We start from the raw sequence: 21,048 nt of genomic DNA, 5'->3' as shown, positions 1-21,048 counted from the left end.
CATGACTATGACTCTAGGCACTGGGGTAATACAAATAAATACAAATAATGATAATAATAAAAATCTAAGTAACATCACTTATGCCGTCGACTGCTCATGGGGGAAACAATCAGTGCTTGGCTTGTGTTGGTTTATATATTTTGATCATGCCTAATATAATATATTTTTATTACCAGTACTTATAAATGGCTAATCCTTTTTTGAATCCCACCAAGCTCTTTGTGTCCATAATATACTGCGGCTGTGAGTTCCACAGGTGAATTAAGCACAATTTTTTTTAAAAAATACCCTCTCACTTCTTATTTCAGAGAGCACAGCAGATTGTTGCTGAGATGTGTGAACAAGAGCGGATAACAAAGGAAGAAAGACTTGGGCTGGCAGGGAAGGAAGAGAATGGATTTGCTTTAGGTAATAACTGGTTAACACACCGGGAATGGGAACTGTGACACTATGTACCTTGGGGAAACACCCTGCACCCTCATGGTCATCCTTATAATACGATTGTGTGGTATCCAATGCAAAGTTTGTCATGTTGGGTGTCTTCGGAAGACTCACGAGGTACTGAGCACTGTTGATGTAGTAATGTTATAGGTTGTAATTTCGTGTATATAGCTATGAGGCTGAAAATGTGTCCACATGGCTTAAAAGAAACTCAGGCAAAACTGTCTAGGAACAGAGGCAAAGAGTCCTGTGGTACCTTATAGACTAATAGACGTTTTGGAGCATGAGCTTTTGTGGGTGAATACCCACTTCCTCAGATGCATGTAGTGGAAATTTGCAGGGGCAGGTATATATATGCTAGCAAGCAAGCTAGAGATAACGAGGTCAGTTCAATCAGGGAGGATGAGGCCCTGTTCTAGCAGTTGAGGTGTGAAAACCAAGAGAGGAGAAACTGGTTCTGTAATTGGCAAGCCATTCACAGTCTTTGTTTAATCCTGAGCTGATGGTATCAAATTTGTAGATGAACTGAAGCTCAGCAGTTTCTCTTTGAAGTCTGGTCCTGAAGTTGTTTTTGCTGCAGGATGGCCACTTTAAGATCTGCTATTGTATGGAACAGAGGGGCAGTTCACACCTCATCAGGGCAGCTATGGGACAAACCCAGCCCAGCCTCACAGGAACAAAGGACACTGGCCTAGGTAGCAACAAAGGATCTGTTGGACTCTTGAGTGAATCACTCCCCTTCCCTTGGTCAGTTTGGGACTGCAATGAGGTAATGCTCATCTAAAGCCAGTAGGGAAGAAAGAACATGATAAAAGGGAGAGACGTTTACCATGCTCTTCCTCTCTCTTCCACCTCCATCTACAAACACCACCACCAAGCGACTGAAGGGGCAAGCCTGGCTGAAGAGCAACCAGCTAGCCTGTGGTGAGAAGCATCTAAGTTTGTAAGGGCTCTGAAAGTGTTGAGATCAGCTTAGAATGCATTTTGCTTTTATTTCATGTGACCAAATCTGACTTGTTGTGCTTTGACTTAAAATCTTAAAATCTATCTTCTGTAGTTAATAAATTTGTTTGTTTATTCTACTTGAAGCAGCGTGTTTGGTTTGATGCATGTCAGAGACTCCCCTTGGGATACCTAGCCTCATACATATCAATTTCTTTGTTAAATTGACAAACTCATATAAGCTTGCAGTGTCCAGCAGGCATAACTTGACCCTGCAAGATGGAGGTTCCTCAGGTTGTGTCTGGCACTGGAGATATTGGCTAGTGTCATTCGGTTGCACAATCCAAGCAGCGGCTGGCCAAAAGTACTCACTCACATAGCTGGGAGCAGCTTACATGCTACAGGCTGTGCATGAACGGCCTGGGAGTGGGGGTTCTCCCAGCAGAGCAGGGTAAGGCTGGCTCCCAGTATCGAGGACTGGAGTGACCTAACAGATCACCAGTTCAGATACCACCAGGGGAACGTCACAGGAATGCCTGTGTTCCAAGGTTTATTTGTTCTTAATCATCCATGGTGAAAGATTGTGCTTTAAGGAAGTCCAGCTCGGTTTGGAGGTTGTATCCGGTGTTGTGGATTGCGACACTAGCATGTTAAATCATTTCCCCATTAGCACAGGCTCAGACAGTTCCCCAATGCCCAAGTCTTGTGAAAGGCTTGGTGTTTCAGTTAGAATCATGCAGTGACTAATTAATGGAGTTAACTGCTTACGCTTGGTGATGGTAACTCGCATTAAGATGTAGATAATTTCATTTGTTAATCCTTCAGGCTACAGAGAGTTCACATGTAGCTAATTGGGCAGATATTTATGCACATGGTTAGAAGCTGTGGTGACAGCGCAGCGATCACTCTAGCATTTTACTGGCAAGACTTACATGATTGAATTTCTTTTCCTCTCACATTACTGAGCTTCTGTTTTGCCACTGGGGCTGTACTTCTCCTGTCTCTTTGGAGAGCATGGCCACACTAAGTCTGTCACTAATCACATTTTGTATTTACATGGGGCTTTTTATCCAAGGGTCCCTCGCTCTTGGGAAAGGAGCAGTTAGCAGTCATTGAAAATTCCCCACCTAATCATTTGTAGCGGAACTCCTCCAGTTTGGTGTCGCTCAATACACACTTTAATAACCCCTGGACATGCCTGGAGTTTTCTTCCACAAATCTGATCTCAATGGGGAACCAATATCTGCACCAGGCACTTCCCTAAACGGTGGTTAGTTACAGAACTGCACGGTGGGAAAGATGGTTGATGATTGAAAGAGATAAGATAAGAATGTGCAGAACTTCTATGAGCTAGGCCAGGACGTGGTGTTTCTTTAAGTCTCTCCATTCGTTTTTGATGCATATAAATACACACAGATATGTCTGGCCAAATAATAGATCAGACGCAGAGGCCAACAGGCAAGGTGCTGTTTATCTACCCGCGGGAGGCAGGGCAGTGTCAGTCATTCTGGAATGATGTCAGGTGAAGGAAAGGCTCATTCTCCATTAAAATAGTGGGTGTCTATAGCCAGCCCCCAACAGCACAGCTTGGGACCCCTCCTCCTCTATGTCTAGATCTTTGTCTCCGCGTCTCCACATGCACGCGGGGCAGTGACTATAATTTCAGATGCCCCTCTGCCCGGCACGTCTCTGGGGGTTGAGGGTCAGACTAGAGGGGGTCTGTGCTCTGCAGTGCTCAGACACACGGTCAGCACGGAATCAACTGCTGAATCCTGTAGCTGGGGGGCCAGAGGTAAGAGCATGTTGCCGGTTCAGGAGCCTTGTTGCAACTGCCAGGTGCACAGAATGGGCCCTCTCTTGAATTTACGCAGACCATCCTCCCAGCTGGGAGCTATCGCCGCCTGATGCAAGTGTACGTTTGCGCTGGAATAACCTGGGTCACAACAGTTAATGGCTAATCCTGGTCAATATCTTCAAGATTGCACAGTACACAGCCCTTAGGCTGTATGAATCCCTGATCTCTAACCCTGAAACCACTAACTCCCGACCCCCTCGAGTACAGACCCTCTGCCTACTCATCCTCGTTGGCACTAGTGGGCTGGGTTCCAGGAGAAGGGGGTGCAGCATTTTGTGGTCTGTATGTCGGCGAAGTGAATGGCATGTCACATTCTCGCTTGTCACCTGTGACATATCACTTAGTCCGTGCCAGCCCCCTGAAAGCAGCTGGCCTTGGGACCAGTGCATCAGCCGAATGCTTGTATGTTCGTCGACATCACAGAGCTGGAAATAATCACGGCGTTTTTGCTGCATTCATGGATTTGAGAAACCCTCTCCCATCCATTTCCAGCAAGGATTTCCCACAGCAGGCCAGTCGCAGCCTCCCCTATGGTGGACAGCTGAAAGCATGAAAATCACTAAGTATGAACAGTCTCTCGTGCTCTGAAATAAAGAGTTCTGTGCGCTCACAAGCCACAGGAGCCCCATGTCTGCAGAGCTGCTGCACACCAACCACTCTGCCTTGGGGAGTCTCTCTCCATGCCTGAACTGGCTGGCACCTCGGCTGATGTCAGGACAGGAGGATCTAAGCAGCAGGCATTTGGGGTTAAAGCCACACTCCTATGGGGGGTCCTGTCCCTGCCCCATCTGCCCCAGCTTGAAGGCAGGACCCGGCAGCAGCAAATCCCTGTTTAGATCCTAAAGGGAATCAGCAGAAACAAGGCTTCTATGTTCACGCAAGCTTGGCTGTCACTTTGGCATCTGCAAACTGCCCTAACTACTGTGGCAAGGGTTAGATGTGGGTTGTGCACAAATAACCTTTAGAACTGTTATCACAGCCACTCATATCACTGTCGCCCCCTGTTGACATTGTCCCCTAGGGTGTGATCACACCTCCTATCTATCTCCTCCACCCAAGTGCTTTAACGCCTCACTGGGACACAATCAGCAACATAGAACAACACATATAGGACACAGGGCTACATCCTCAGCAGATGTCACACCACCCATTCCAGTGGCTTGTCTGGCCTGGGCTCTTTTTAAAAAATGCCAAAGAGAACAGACATCTCAAAGCCAGGACTTCACAGTCCTGCAGCCTCCTTTAGCAGAAAGCCATGGCAAGCAGGAAGCGATGGGCTGCGAAAAACTAATGTGATAAATGTCCCAGCAGCAGCATTCTGAATTATCAACAGCTGCTGTGAGATTTTATCAAGCAGCCCAGCCAGCAATGAGCTACAATCACCTAGGCCTGGAAGACAGAAGAGCATTATCTGCAGTTTCAGCATTGGATGTTCTCTCGCGATAACACTTTGCAATCAAGGAAGAGTTCTGAGGGAGTGAAAAGAATCCAGATGGTATCCAGTATAGGGCTGAGGGATTAGCCCACTGCAGATCCTGGAGGCATCAAAAGGGGATGGATGGATTTAAGAACTTCTACTGCACCCTGCCTCCGAGGATCTCCAAGCACTGCACAGACACTGCCGAGCGGTAGCTGAACCATTTTATGGATGGGGAAGATGGAAGCACAGAGCTATTATGGTGCCCGGTCACGGAGCAGTCTGTAGCCAAGCAGAGAACAGAACCCAGCTCTGTGCCTTAGACACAAGAGTCGATTTCCTTCAGCTAGCGAAGCGTGAGAGAGGGCTCGTGGCCTTGCACGGCATCTCTAGACATTGGGCTCAAATCCTTTTGCTGGTCACAGGTGAAAATGAAGGTGACGGTTTCCTCCAAGTCCCCATCTCGGGGTCGTCTCGGCTCAGGCTAGGCCAAGGACTGGAGTGGCTGGCAGGGAGTGAGCACATCTGCAGGGGGGAGTGTGCTACCATCGGCCCATTTCCTCACACTGATGCTGTTAATTTCTCTCTCAGGATCCAGACAATCTCTCCCTCACCCCAGACACGCTGCATCCGGGCAATTCCCACTGGAAAGCAGCCCCCTCAGGAGATCCTGCTTGACAATGTGCTACTTGGCTCAGGGCATCAGTGCTACTTGGCCTGCAGCCAGCCCCACACCCCCTGCCCTGCACGCAGCCAGTCCCGCACCTCCTGTCTCCAGCCAACCCCACACCCCATCTCCAACCAGCTTCGCATCCCCTGCCCTGCCCAGAGCCAGCCAGCCCCACACCCTGTCAGGTTATTCAATTATTTTCATTAAATATGTAGGCTAAATAATGAAATTAATAAATTTTCAAGCCGAATATATATTAATTCTAATGAACAATGCCACATTATGCAGTATTCATTTTTGAAAGTTTATAATAAGCAATGCTCTGGGGGGAGGGGTGGGGCCAGAGGGCGCAAGGTGGAAGTTTCGCCTAGGGCGCAAAATATCCTTGCACCGGCCCTGTCCCCGGGCCCTTTGTGGGGCCGGATGATGGGGTTTCCCATTCACTAGGTGTGATGAACAAAGGAGCCAGTCCAGGGGACATCACGATTCCACGTCAGCCGACCCAGACGCTGCACCATCAGCATCCAATTTAAGAACTCTGGGATACCCAGAGGAGGAGAAGTGCTGTGTAAAAACAACCCATGCACATATGTTTACTCTCTGAGGAATGGCAGCTATCTTTTCAGCACGGTGGTCATGCCAGGGGACACAACACAAATCAGAGATGGGCTCAGCTGCAGCCCCTGGAAAGGGCAAAATAAATACATCAGGCATCAGCACGACCCCAGTCCCCTTATTAGCCCCTGGAACATAAATAGATGGGCTGAGGAAGCAGCATCTGGATGCAGATGTGGGTGAGGCTGGGATGTCAAAGCTGAACCAGAGGCTGGGATGGGTTAGCCCCCATCACATCTCCTCTGGTGAGAGACAGGCCCCAGCGTAGGAGAATTCTCAAAGAGCAGGAATTCTGGAGCTTTTGGCCCAGAATGGAAAGAATCCTATTCAATGTCTCTTCCTGAAAGATTTTAGCTGCCTCTGAATGGGAACCTGAAATCAAGCCCCTGTCTGGTCCTGGGCTTAATCTGGAATCAAAATCCTAGGGGAAGGTTTGGCTCCAGACACTGAGATCCTACTCCTTCCTCTTATAAAATGCAGGGTGGCTTATGGCTGAGGTTCTGGTTTTGCCCTAAGGATAATGCCCAGATAGAGAAGGGCACAGGGCCTGGGGATGTCCTCAAAGAAGGCTCCTGGGAGACTGGGACATGAGGTCTGATCAGGTGCAGCCAGCAGCCAAGCAACAGTGCTGGGAAACTTAGGTAGATGCCGGGATAAAACAACGCTGGCCACAGAGAGACTGCAGACAGCCAGGGAAAGTTAAAAGGCCTCTGCTCAGCAAGATCAAAGGCTCCAGCAGTGCTCGTTACTCCTCCTCACCCAATCAAAGGCACCAGGACTCCTCTCAGAAGGTAGGGCATGCAGCTCTGGGCTGCTGGTACCTACACACCCTGGAACTGATGCGACAGATCACACCTTGCCCAGACTATGCCAAGAACCTCAGGTCTGTTTGCATCCAGCTCGCGGCCTTGTGCCTTCATCTCAGTGGTAGGACGCCTGCCTGCTGAACTGAAGCCCAGCAGCTATTCTGTCCTCCATTCCATGGTACAGGCAGGTGTGTTTGTCCCACAGGGAGATGGGAATCACAGAACACGCCACACTAGCTTGCTTTTGCCCTCTGGCAGACATGAACGCTCCCGAATCAATCCCGATTTCCTGCGGCATTCTTACTTTCAGCTAAGAAGTCACAGCTTATTTTACAATTATCACGGCAAGAAATAATCCTCAGCCCTGAACACAGCAAGCCTAGGTTCCGATTTGTATATTCCTCCTGCTCCCCCGCTTTCTTTTTCATAGCCCTGCTCCCCATGTGACAGCCAACAGCAGAGCACGTCCCCCGAGCACAGGCTGAGCCCAGCTAGACATCAGGAACAATTAAGTGCTGTTTGTGGGAAACAGGCCTTGTGAAGAGTGAAGGACTTTACACCACTGGCAAGTATATTTGTCTCTGTCTGTTCATGCACAGAGCACATTGCTGCTGGCACAGGCAGGCTTCGCTTTCCAGTGCTTGCCAAGAACACTACCTCGGCCCCGACGTGTGGGAGGAGGGCTGGGAACTAGGGATTGGTAATTAGTTTTCCATGCTCTTCAGGGCCCCTAGTTGAGAGGGGAGGGTCAGGGACTCTCTGAAGGTTTGGCAGCTTGCACCTCTGTGGCACTCCTGTCCTCCAGCACTTGTTGCTTCTCCGAGTTTCTGAGCTGGCGTCACTGTTAAGTGTCCCAGGGCTAAGGGCGGATTATGTATTTCTTGTCTCTGGTAACAAGAACCAGCAAAGGAAGCTGTGAAGTCCCTGTTTTGCAGCCAGTGCTCATAGTAACGCCCGCCTTGCAGAGATCACCAGGATGAGCTCACGTACACGCTGCACAATTAGATGAAGAGATAATGGACAGTAGGTCAAACTTGCTGTAAGAGAGCCAGTTAACTCTGCAGCACATTGCTGAGAGCATGAGGAGAAGCTGTTCCTTCTAGAGGGGAACAAACGAGCATTACCACCAGAGCTGTGTAGTGTTTTATGTTTCACTAAAAACTACCCAGGGACCAGCATTCCCTGAAGTCCTCAGCCATTAATGTGGAAACACCTGCTCTCCATATTCTGGTCCCAGCAGCCTGAGGCAGAAGTAACATCACAGAACAGAGTGAAGCTACAACGGGGTAACATGGAACCAGGCCGGAGAATACCAGCTCGGTCAAGATTCTGGGCTGCGTTCTGATCCTGGTTACTCTAGTGTAATCCTAGAGCCCCTCAAAGTGTTACACCTGCGCAACTAAGATCGGAATCTGGCTTATTTACAGCTGCGAACACTAAACGTGACTCCACTGAAGCCAGTGAGGCTCCGCTAGGTTTACACTGGCCCTTAAACTGGAGCACAAGTCACAAAATCAGGATCTTCATTTAGGACCACACCATCACCATGAGGACAAGAACACAGAGCCCTCCACTGCACCAGGCCCCTCAGAATTCAAAACTCCAACCCTACAGTCAGCACTGTGATGATGCCTCTTCATGAAAATCCCTGGGTCTCCTTCCCATCTAGCAGCAAGGGCAGCGCAGGAGCCATTGGGTCACTGGTCCCTGCTCCAGTCGTGTACCTAATGGGGGCAGAAGGTGCACACTGGAAGCAGATGTGGCTCTGAAAATAAACTGCTTTGCCAGGGAGCTTGTGTACAGACGTGCAGGTCCCCTGATCCTCATCCTTCGCCAGCCACATCCTTCTAATGCCCTTGAAGCCTTAACCATGCTGAGTTCATGCAGAAGGACTCCAGATTTGGAGTTGGCTGCCCAGGGTCTGTTCCCCTCCTGCTCCCAGCTTGAGGGTTTCGGTGTGTGTCCCAGGGCTCTGCACAGCAGAAAGGCGCACAGGGCCCTAGGAAGCCAGGGAAGAGATTGGAGTGGGACGCTGCTGGAGCGTTCCCTGTGACGTGAGCCCAGCCAGGACGTTTAACTCCTCGTTGTAACTAACCAGCCAGTAATTCCAGAAATTCTTCAGCTTCTCAGCGCTTCCTGACTCTGAATGCTCTGGAGCAGGTTTTCAGCCCACAGCTGGAGCACCCTGGTACCTCTACACAGCTACACTTCCAGTCCATACAGGTCAAGACAGGGCAGGCTTCCAGGATATGCCCACCTTTCCTGCTGTGACTCAGGCCAATAGGAATTCCCCAGCAGGAAACTTGCAGGAATATGTTAAGGAAGCCTGGATGAATTACTCTGCTTCCACTGCTGCAGGTGCCATATTCCAGCAAAAACAGAGCCAGAAAGCAGCTGACAGGTCCCTGCATAGCTCACTGAGAGACACAGAACCATCTAAGTTCCAAGTAACAGCTTCAGGACCGTCCCACTGCATGCATGCAACACCCGGAGCTATGGAGCCAGATCTTGATTGGGGTCTCTGGGCACTACCGCAATACAGACAACCAATAACGTTTTCATGGGTTTGTATTGTTATTCACATAGAGTAAAGGCCGCCTTCCTGTGCTCAGGAGCTGAGGTGGATTTCGGCTGTGGTTGTTGGGGCAGACGAGAAGACAGTGCGTTGGGAGTCAGGTTTTAACATTAAGCAATCAGACGTAAGCCGTTCTGCAGAAGTCATTGACCAAGGGCAAAACAGCACAATCTCCCAGTGGAACATGAGTATGACTAAAATTAAGTTGAATGTGATTAGAAATACTCCTCCCCAATTAGTCTACAACAGAGGTTCTCAAACTGGGGGTCGGGACCCCTCAGGGAGTCGCAAGGTTATTACACGGGGGGTTGCGAGCTGTCACCCTCCACCCCAAGCCCTGCTTTGCCTCCAGCATTTATAATGGTGTTAAATATATAAAAAATTGTTTTTAATTTATAAGGAGGGGGGGTCGCACTCAGAGACTTGCTGTGTGAAAGGGGTCACCAGTACAAAAGTTTGAGAGCCACTGGCCTACAATAACTGGTGGCTTTTCACAGTAAGCTGTGAAGCAAGCTGTATTGTTGTGTCCTAGTTTCACTGTTCCTTTAGACACACACAGTTTGGGTCCTCCCTACCCCCCTGCCCTTCGCTTTGGGACTGGTAGGGCAATAGCTCAGGTTTCAGCCTCCAGCTGTAACCACCATCCACAGCTTCCTAGGACTGCCAGAGAACCTGGGATTTCTGCTATGAAAAGCAAATCAAGTGGTAAAAATCCTTGCTGAATAAATAATAAAGACAATTCCTTTGAGGCCCCCTCCTAAAGGCACAGTACGCAAGTTTCTTGACTTTGCTGTTCATCTTTAAATAGAGCGAGACCAGTGACACATATCACAGCCAAGGAAAGACCTATCAGAAACACATGAGAAGGAAACACACAGAAGAAAAGCCACCATGAAACAACCGTTCTGCTTCACAAGGCAGCTTTACCCAACGCCGCCCTAATGGCCTTTGCTTCTTTGATAAATAGTTGAGGGTAGGGGGGCAGCAAATAGATTCTTAATGCAGCACCTGTCCCTTTGTTTCCCTGGGCTACATAAGAATCTTGTTGCGGTTAGTCGTCTCTGACTGTGAGACACCCATGAGAGCAGAGACCTATTGCAGTGGAGTGAAATAAGCCAGCTGTGCTCAGATGAGTGTGCAATGAGGAGGCCAGGGAGGATATGGTCTGCGGCTGTTAAAATGGGTCAGAAGGTCTCTTTAGGAGCCCATGAGTCTGACCCTCACACAGATACGAATGCCTGCTCCCTTCCCCCCCATAAATTACATTCTCCCTCATCTGAGGCTCAGCAGGCTCTATGCATCACTCCTTCTCACTGGCACAAGGGTATTTTTCCATCATCAAGTTAACATATTGTTTAGTACAAGCTAACATCAGATCAAACTAATTTAAGCTCCTTCTGTACTGGGTGTCTTGGATTAATTTGGCAGGCTACCCAGCTAGGCTGAAGGTACATTTGGCTCCCTGGAGGTGCTAAATATCAGAAGTGCAATAGCAATACCTAGCTTTTAAAGGGCTCATAACAAAATCTGCTCCAGGCTCCTGCCTCTCCAGTCAGAGAGGGCTTCTCGGGGCTAGGCCAGGAGACTGAGCAGTGTGGTGCATCACTTCTATTCTGAGTTCGAGGCCTGGTTTGGTTGTGAGAAAACACAAAAGTCATTTAATCTGAGGAGTGGCTCAGAGCTCTGATGGTCTGCGCAGTGTCTGGGGCTGAAAATGAGGGCTACACTCGGTAGTTTACGGAGGCTGAGCTCATTGCATACACTCCTGGCAGCCCTTCAGTCCACTCACAAGCTCCCTGTGTGCTACCCTGCCAGCGCCCTCTCCTTCAGGGACTCCCTGCAATTCCCCCCAGTGGCTTCCCTGCCAGGGCCTCCGTTTGCCCCCCATTCCTCCTATCAGAGGGTCCCCCATTCCCCCTTCAGGTTCCACAGGCTGGGAGCACTTCCTCCCACTCCCTTTCTTCTTTCTAACTGGGAGAGAAGTCATTCAGCATGTGAAATAATCTGAGAACATCGTTAAAGGGTGGAGGAATTCCTGTGCATGCTGGCTGATGTGTTGTGGAGGTCCAGGAACTTTATGGGCCTGATCCAAACCCACTGAAGTCAATAAGCATCTTTGATTTGACTTCAGCTGGCTTTGTATCAGACCCTAGACTGAGGTCTTCTTGTGGCATTGATTTTAAAGGAGAACTCCCCATCGATTTCAGTTTCTACACGTTAGCCTGTGGTATTCTTTCCTCTTGTCTGATTATCATTTTAAGAGACTTCCCCACCTGCCCGGGATTTTGAGAGACTTAATGAAGTTGGAAGACCCAACAGGCTGGATGGTATGGCCTCATATGGCCATACCTTTTAGAAGTGGTTGGCCATAAGGCTGACGACTGATTGCTATTAACCTCTAAGGCAGGTCCCTGTTACATCATAATATAAACTGCTTTGTCCTAATAGGATTGTAAAATATTCGTCTCTAAAGGAAAAAGCCCTAGCAAGTGAGTGAATGGAATATTTCCATTAGTGATAAAACGGTGCTACTTTGATAGAACTAGAACTTGTCAGGAATGCAATGTGTGGTCCCACTGCACAAGAATTGAAAACCTCTCCACATCTGTGTGTAATTTTAAATCACTCTCTCGGTGTAGAAAGAGCAGCTACCAGCGTTCTCCTGGCTGTCTGAAACCAACAGGGTGGGAAGCGTGATAGAAAGGGGATGAGAAAACCTGACTGGAGTCGATGTTTAAAGACTTTAACATTTGAATCCCACCAGACGAAATTCTTTCCTTTTCTGAGCACACTTGTGTTTCTCTGTTAGGCAAAAGACACTCAACATTCTAGTCTGACACCAAGAAAAGAGGGGAGCAAAGCTGGCGATGAATGAGGGGCAGCCTATACTAGGAACTCAGGCTAGCTCCCCCTTACATGAGGAATCCGGGTATGAAAGAGCCAATAATCTATATAGCAGTGCCCGTTGCCCACCCAGTCCTGTGACTGGTTTGGCTCACAAATCATGGGGCCTGACCATGCTGCTGGTGGCTCTGGCCTCAAATGCTTGTCTGTCTGCATTTAGTGTCTGCATTTACAGTAGTAGATAAATCCCCATGGCAGCCTGGAGTCCACTGTGGACTCCCTCCGTGTGTTTATGCCAGCTCCAGCGTGCACCTAGACTGAACAGGTCTGACCCTGTAGTGAGTTTGCGGCTGGGACTGCATGCAGGGAGATGTTCTCCTTTTCCACTCCATGCTGCCCCTGCTACTGCTCAGCCTGCAGGGTGGGCATGTGGGTGGAGGGATCTGCTGTCAGCTGCAAAGGACAGTAGGCTGAGAGTACAGGGACTCAGTGTGGAACAGGCTGCAGGCACAGGGTTCTGCCCATGCTGTCCCCCTTCCTCAGGAGGGATTCACAAGTCACAGTCTCGTTGCCTCATGGGTCAGTTTGTCCCCAGCTGGATAAACTCTCTGCTTACAAACCTGCTGCCTCCTGTCCCCGAGATGCATCAGAGAAAAGGCCACTATAGCCATAAAGATGCCAGCATCTGGATAGGTTATTAACATTGTCTCTAGCACATGGGAAGGTGGGCTCCAGACTCAGTGCCTTTGAGAAAGTGGGGCGTGATGGAGCAAAGGCTGAAAATCACTGTTATGCTGGACTGGACATGGAGCTCAGAAGCCAGGAGTCCTGTCTGATCCTGGCTCTGACACCACTGGCGAGGGGAATGAGAAGGAGGCATTTCAAATAGCTTCAACCTTCAAAACTCCCTACTGGCTTTTTGAGTTCCCAGCCTGCAGCACCTTGGACCTGGATTTTCAATAACACAGAGTGGGCACAACTCCAACTGAAGTCGATGGCAGAGGAGGGAGCTCCGCATCCCTGAAAAATCAGACCTGAGGTGTCTCAAGTTGGGCACCCAAAATCAGTGCCCACTTTTGAAAATGCCATCCTCCACCTTTCCATGTGTCCCAGTCTGTCAGTTAGGGGCACTGCCACTTACCCACTTCCCGAAGGAATTGTGTTGATGTTGGCACAGTGCTTAAAAATGTAAATGTGCTGGATAAATACTCAAGTATTGTCAAGTATCAGAGGGGTAGCCGTGTTAGTCTGGATCTGTAAAAGCAGCAAAGAATCCTGTGGCACCTTATAGACTAACAGACGTTTTGGAGCATGAGCTTTCGTGGGTGAATACCATGACATGCATCTGAAGAAGTGGGTATTCACCCACGAAAGCTCATGCTCCAAAACGTCTGTTAGTCTATAAGGTGCCACAGGATTCTTTGCTGCTTTTAAGTATTGTCAAGAATCTGTGGACAGCCCAGACATCCCTTGATACTATGGTGCCACTCAGAATTGGATAGCAGTTTCAGGAGTAGAACTCAGATCTTCCAGTACAAAATCATATGCCCTTTCTACTTAAGCTTGCATTAAAATATTTTGTTTCAACAAAAATAAAATTTTGTTTCAATCTCAACTTTTAAATTATATGTAACATAATGAAACATTCATTTAAAAATTGTCAAAAAGGGATGTTTTCCACTGCCAGAATTCCCCTCCCCCCAAATGATATGTAGACAAAATCAACGTGATTGCAAAGCATTTCGATTTTGACAGAACTGCATTTTCCGCTGCCCCTCCTAATTGGTGCCAGTGGCATGTGCCTTTATTGCAGTGTTCTGAATAAACACTGTGGTGGTGCTACATACAAGCTATGTTACTGCTGCAATTCCTGAAGAATGCATAATATAAAATAGGGAGACATTCTGAGTCCAGAAATAATCTGAGCTATTTACCAGATTTCATTCATGCTCCTGTGTCACGGGGGACAAGCTGAAACCCCAACCAACCTCTTAGAAAGAGAATCAGGACTGTCAGTTTGTTGGAGGTCACTGAAAAAAAGTTTAAGGCCTGAAGCCCACAGAGTGACTGATCCAGCCATAGACATAGAGGGCTCAAATATCCAGCATTGTTGCCACTGGCCTTGTAATGCTTCCCCAAGAAAGGGATTGAAAGCATGGAAAGCTCTTCGGTCCAGCCCTTGAAGCTGTGAAAGCAAACCTGTTCCTGAAAAGCTCTCCTGAAAGACTGAAACCTGGGGCTTCCTCTTCTTCAGTTATACCGGCCAAGCAAACCCTGCAAGCAGCGAGTTATTTATTATTGAAACCTGTCAGAGCGGCTCTGAATGCACAGAGTTCTCCCAGCACCAGGTCTGGATTGCTTAAGAGCAACTTAACACTAACGGGTGCCGGAGCCACCTGGTTGTATGGCTGCTGAAGCAGATAGGAAAGGCCAGCGGGGCTGACTAAGGAAAAAATGGCCTTTAAAATCCAATGCCTCCACCCCAGCTCAAGTGGTAGTTTCAGATTAAATTAAGAAGCAAAAGCAGAAGCTAAACTTGTCGAGTGGAGCCTGGCTGCCCAATAATAGTATTTAACATCTGGCAGCGCTAACCCACCCCAATGAATAGCGCAGCAAGCTGCCTGCTAACGGTGGGAGTTTGATTCCGAAGGAAACTACTAATCACGGCATTATGTCTCCTGAAAGGCTCTGAGCTCTCGCTCCTTCGCAGGCACTCAGCAGCCAGGGGAAATGGCGCTTTCATCACAAACAGATTATTAACCTGCAGCCCCTGCTATGGCACAAGGGCCTCCTGAGTGGGCGGGCCCCAGAAAACACCACTCGCTTTGATGGGGAGCTTGTGTAACCAACCTAAACAGCCTTGGGCAGGAGGGATGGGGCAGGGGGGCAGACTGCTGAGCCCACTGGCCTGCCCATATGTTTTTTATAAGGAAACAACACCAGTTTAGCTCCATGATGCGCTCACGCCACAACCATCTGCTTTGCTTCAGCACATTTCTCCTTGCAATTTTTTTTAGCTCTGTAACTTCCCTTCCTAACCGTTCTGTAGCTGCTGCTTGCACACGGGCTGTCTCCACTTTGTAATCGCCTCAAAACAGGTTGTCTGAACCTTCAGCATGGCACAGGAGAATAGCCCAGACATGCTGAAGTCAAACAGGCCTCCAGGAATTCTGGCTCCATTTAAAAATAATCATCAGGGCGGAGAAATGCCACAGACAGCTGCATGCATCGCACCCATATATCTTCCCTCTTCCTTCTGGTCCGCCCAGCACCAACTGCTCCAGAATTCAGTTCTGGGAGGTGCCAATGAATCAAAATCTAGGGAGGAGGATGTCTCATGCTTCTATAAGAGGATCAATTATAGGATCTTAATAACCCTCTGCCCAGTGCCCCCTGCTTTCCATTTGGATGCCCACCACTGTGCAAGGAATTGTTTTAAGCCCAGACCAAGCTCCTCTGGCCTTACAAAAAGCCCCAGATGAAGCATGAACGTGGGACAAAATGGTTCCAGTGTGCTCACAAACCCCATTCCCTGCTGCTCACTTACACGCTTGCCAGACAGACAGGGGAGATAAAGATGGTGGTAGCAAGTTTTTTTTTACATAGGATGGCCAGTGTTTCCACTGGAATAATATTGACCACAAAGATATTTGCATTATGATAGTACCCAGAAGCCCTTAATCAGGTTTGAGGCTTCACTGAGCAAGGCACAGCACAGGCACATAGGAAAATACGTTCCCTGCTTTCAAGAGCATGCAAATTAAGACCAGATGCAACATGTGGGTGTAGCAAACTCCAGGACAGAGGAGAGGGGTTGTAGTGGTAAGAACATGAAGTTATATGGGCTGACAATGCTCCCAGCTTGGGGGGACCATTTCCAAATCTCTTGAGGTAGCTTTGTTTTTTGTTTACAACATGACATAAATCAAGAAACTAGCTATGGCACTCTGTCATCCTCCCAAGGGTGTTACGGTTAATGGGGGCGGAGGGAGGCTACAAGCCAAACTGCTGGAAGAATTACAGCAAAGTTCTCCAGAACATTGGAATTATTCTTGTTCTAGAAGAGCAGTCGCAGAGCAAGGTCTGCCGCCACCCTCTGGCTGAAGTCTAGTGCGAGACAGTAGCTAGCTGGCATTTGTGCTCTTCCTGCTCCTGGGTATGGATAACTGTCTTAGGCAGTGTGAGCATAAGAATATTTGGTCTATCTGGCCCCAATCAAGGATTTTTCTTTCTGATAAGAAGCTAAAACAGCAGTAAAGACTCCCCCCAAATATCTGCCACTCCCCAGCCCACTTTGACTCCCTGTGTGCTATGCATTCATATTGCTTGTAGGGTAGGCTCAGGTACAGTGGTGAAATCCTTCGGGGCCCAATGGGCAGCCACAGCCTTACCCGGTAGATCATTCCATCTGTTCTGACCCAGGTTGGCAGCGAATGAAAACTGTTACCAGCTGACCATTGTTCAATGAGTTGATCATTGTTCATTTCCAGGAAGAAGCGCCCTGGCCACAACTGGCCCCTTGTTCACAGAGAAAACCAAGGTCTGAATGGGTAGTGGAGGCTGTGCTTGCCTGTGTGTGTGAGGAGAAGCGCAGTAGTGTAGCAATGCCATGCCCACTGTCCCCAGTATAGTGGGTCTGGTGTCTTGCAGGAATACGCACAGCACTTGGGCTATGGCTACACTGCAATCAAAGACCCATGGCAGGGGTGCTGCTGGCCTGGGTCAGCCGACTTGGGCTCTCAGGGCTCAGGCGGCAGGGCTAGAAAATTGCAGTGTGGACGTTCAGGCTCCAGCTGGAGCCTGGGCTCTGACACCCCACGAGGGGGGAGGGTCTTAGAGCCAGGCACCAGCCCATGGGTCTACACTGCTATGTTTAGCCCCAAGCCCCATGAGCCTGAGTCAGCTGAGACTCAGCACCACAGGGTTTTTACTGCAGTGTAGACGTACCCGTGAATACGCTGCAGTGTGAGAAGGGAGAACCAAACTCTGCCTTCTCCCTTCACGCTCTTTCTCTGCCCTGCTCTTCCTCCGCTTTCACCCTCCCATTGCCTCCATCCTCTCATCCTTGCACTTCCCCCCTTTCCTCCCTCGCCGCCTTGGGCTTTTGTTCCATTGATGGAAAATAGGCCTTGTCAGCCTGTGACAAACGGCACGTCGCGCGGGGCATCCATTCATCTGTTTCCCCTCTCAAACAAAGCTCTCCTCATCGCCATACCAGGGGAGGAGTCGGTACCAGTTGGCAACCAAATTCCTATTAAGTGCACTTGCTGGAAGGGTTCCTCTTAGCTCCTGAGGACTCGGAGGGCAGTGCAGTGGGTAGGGGAGATGGAGACCAGGCTTTGGGGTGAGGGCCAGGGGAGTCGGGGGTTTGTCTGGCATGGATGGTTGTGAGGGGGGGGTCAGTGCTGTCGGGGGCAGGGACGCCACCTCTCCCCTTCCTTCAGTTAGCTGTTGGAATTTAACAAGGGATTCCCAGGGCCTCTCCAGGAGGTTGCAGAGAGACTCCTCCTTTCTCCTATTTCTATTCTCCCCCTCTCTCCCCTATTTGCTCCCAGCCCCACATCTTCCTACTCTTCCAGCTAAGGTGCTTACTATTATTAACATGTATTATGGTAGCACCTGCGAGCCCCAGTCCTGGGCCAGGACCCCATTACACAAGGCACTGTACAGACACGGAACAAGACAGTCTCTGTCCCACAGAGCTTCCATTTAGGGAGAGCAAATAGAAAGAGTGAAAAATTGGGATGGGGTAGGAGGTAATCAGCAACTATATAAGAAAAAGCCCCAAATGTCAGGACTGTCCCTATAAAATTGGGACATCTGGTCACCCTACTCCCATTACCGACGTCTCTGAGCCCCTCACAGTTGGGAATGTGTTTCGCCTCACTGCTCTCCTCGGGGCAGGGTGGGGCTGTCACCCCCAAATGGAGCAAATAAGTAAGCAAACAATTTTCACACACCTAGAAGATAATGTGATAAATAACAGTCAGCATGGATTTGTCAAGAACAAATCATGTCAAACCAACCTGACAGCTTTCTTTGACAGGGTAACTAGCTTTGTGGATGGGGGAAAGTGGTAGATGTAGTATATCTTGACTTTAGTAAGGTTTTTGGTACTGTCTAACATGACTATCTCATAAACAAAACTAGGGAAATATAACCTAGATAGAGCTACTATAAGGTGGGTGCAAAACTGGTTGGAAAATCATTCCCAGAGAGTAGTTATCAATGGTTCACACTCATGCTGGAAGGGCATAATGAGAGGAGTCCCACACAAATCAGTTCTGGGTCCGGTTCCGTTCAATATCTTCATCAGTAATTTAAATAATGGCACAGAGAGTACAATTATAAAGTTTGCAGACAATACCAAGCTGGGCGGGGTTGCAAGTGCTTTGGAGACTAGGATGAAAATTCAAAATGATCTGGACAAACTGGAGAAATGGTCTGAAGTAAATAGGATGAAATTCAATAAGGACAAATGCAAATAACTCCACTTAGGAAGGAACAATTAGCTGCACACGTACAAAATGGGAAATGACTGCCTAGGAAGGATCACTGCGGAAAGGGACCTGGGGGTCACAGTGGATCACAAACTAAATATGAGACAACAGTGTAACACTGTTGCAAAAAAAGCAAATATCATTCTGGGATGTATTAGCAGGAGTGTTGTAAGCAAGACACAAGAAGGAATTCTTCTGCTCTGTTCTGTGCTGATTAGGCCTCAGCTGGAGTATTGTGTCCAGTTCTGGGTGCCACATTTCAGGAAAGATGTGGACAAATTGGAGAGAGTCCAGAGAAGAGCAACAAAAATGATTAAAGATCTAGAAAACATGACCTATGAGAGAAGATCGAAAAAATTGGGTTGGTTTAGTCTGGAGAAGAGAAGACTGAGAGGGAACATGGTAACAGTTTTCAAGTACATAAAAGGTTGTTACAAGGAGGAGGGAGAAAAATTGTTCTTAACCTCTGAGGACAGGACAAGAAGCAATGGGGTTAAACTGCAGCAAGGGGGGGTTAGGTTGAAGATTAGGAAAAACTTCCTAACTGTCAGAGTGGTTAAGCACTGGAATAAATTACCTCCTGAGGCTGTGGAACCTCCATCATAGTAGATTTTTAAGAGCAGGTTGGACAAACACCTGTCAGGGCTAGAACAGAGACTAGTACCCCGGTCATAAACTAGTGCTCTAACCACTGGAAAGCCCATCCTCTCATCCCCACTGCTTCCTGCCCTGCCCTCCAGTTCTTCCTCGGCCTTTCCCTGGCTTCCATGGGGAGCATCCGGGAGAGGCTTGGTGCAGACCAAGGCGGGCTCCGGGCTCCACGCCCTCCCCTGGCTGGGGAAGCGATTGGCGAAGGCAAGGGGCGAGCAGCAGCCGAAGTGAGGCGGGAGGGAGGGGCGGGAACTCGCCCAGCCCACCTTAAGCCCGCAGCGTGGGGCTGGGGTGACCCTAGACAAACCAGTGTGTGCGGCGCCAGGCAGGGCCCCGGCGCACCAGCCCCGCAAGCCACCTTCAAGCGCGGGGCGGGGGAAGCAGCGTCTCACCCAGCCCCGCCTGCTAGGCAACCGGGGAGGCGGGTGTCTGCTCAGCGCCAGCCGGGACTGGGGGACGGAGCGGCCGCAGGAGCCGGGCTGCTGCTCCCGGGGACGCACAGGGCGCGCGGTTCTCGGCGGCAGCGCCCCGGGGCTGAGCGCTCCCCCTGCGGCTCGCAGCCCAGGTGCCCCCGGGCTCCTGCCCGCTCCGCCCGCCTAGGGGCGTTGCAGCGGCTGGCATGTGATTGAAGAAGGCGGCTGGTTCGCAGGGGACACCGCGCCGGGGATTGGGATCCCGCCTGGGCACAACCCGCCGGCTGCCGCAGGTGGGTGGCGGCTCCCCGGGCAGGATCGGCCCTCGGGGAAGTCCGAGTCCTCTTCCTCCTTTCGGGCTGGGGCGCCAGCGCAATTTCCTCCTGCCGCTGCCCGGCCCCGGCCCCTGCTCTTCACGCGACTCTTCTCCCTTCTGTCCCTGCCAGGGGCCAGCGATGGAGCCTGTCGCCAGCCGTCCCTGCTGCCCTGCCTGCTGGCTGCCCTGCCTGCTGCTCCTCGCCCTGCACGGCTGGCCCGGTAAGTGCTGCTGGCAGAGCTGGATATTCCTGCCAGAATGATCGCTAGGAACCGTCTTGATCCTGCCCCCCCACCCCCTCTCTTCCTTTCCCTGGTGTCTGGGTCCCCTACAGAAACCTTTTCCAGCCAGGAGTGTCTGGTGCACAATATAAATGCGTATTGACCTTTAACTACGGCAGCACTGCTGCAGGGGAGGGGGTCACAGATGGGAATTAAAGGGGCAGGGGAGATTGTAACTGGGCTGTTATGGATGGTGGTAAGCCGGCTCTGCCCCCCCTGGTTCCACTTGGGTTATGGGAAGCCAGGATTCCACTGTGTGGCTTGACTCAGGGCTAGGGTTTGTTTGATTTGCTCTGATCCATAGATTCTGCTACAAGGTAAACACCTCTGCCTTGCCCTGGTGAAAAGGGAGCAGGAGGGGCTGAATTCAGCAGCTCTGAACTGGCAAATCGCTGGTAGGGCTGATGCGAGTTTGTCAGCAAATAGGGGTACATGATGAATTTGTCAAAACTGCACAAATCTGCCATTCAGGCAATGTGCAGAATTGGTGTAATTTACACACCAAGGGTCAGCATGATAGAAGAGCAACTAAGGGCATGTCTGCACAGGAAGGTGTTCCTGCTTAACACACGGTGTGGATGCTCTTAGTCCAGAATAAGAGCATCCACATAGGGAGTTAATCAGGAATAGCTGATCTGCTTTAAATTCACACCCTATTTTATTCCAGATTAATTTTCATGAGCCTGTGTAGGCGGCTGTAAAATGGGCAGTTGTAAAATAGC

The 21,048-nt window shown here is 49.7% G+C and overlaps 1 protein-coding gene across 5 annotated transcripts in view; it reads left to right on the top strand.

The window, feature by feature from the left end:
• LOC127031484 (tyrosine-protein phosphatase non-receptor type substrate 1-like) overlaps positions 1-21,048 on the top strand; it is a 78,517-nt gene that overhangs the window by 33,472 nt on the left and 23,997 nt on the right. Inside the window, exons 1-2 of one of the 5 annotated variants that reach the window (XM_050918335.1) lie at positions 19,659-20,022; positions 20,176-20,266. The exons of 3 other annotated variants lie outside the window; for them this stretch is intronic. In XM_050918335.1, coding sequence (XP_050774292.1) covers positions 20,185-20,266 — 82 coding nt within the window. In that variant the 5' untranslated portion in view covers positions 19,659-20,022; positions 20,176-20,184. Of the gene's footprint in view, positions 1-19,658; positions 20,023-20,067; positions 20,267-21,048 lie in introns of those variants that run through there. One more of the 5 variants, XM_050918334.1, reaches the window with a different exon arrangement.

The sequence above is a fragment of the Gopherus flavomarginatus genome, chromosome 11 (genome assembly GCF_025201925.1).
Source record: "Gopherus flavomarginatus isolate rGopFla2 chromosome 11, rGopFla2.mat.asm, whole genome shotgun sequence".
Taxonomy (NCBI): domain Eukaryota; kingdom Metazoa; phylum Chordata; order Testudines; family Testudinidae; genus Gopherus; species Gopherus flavomarginatus.
Note: the sequence above shows the minus strand (reverse complement) of the source record. Positions and strands in the feature narration are given on the sequence as shown.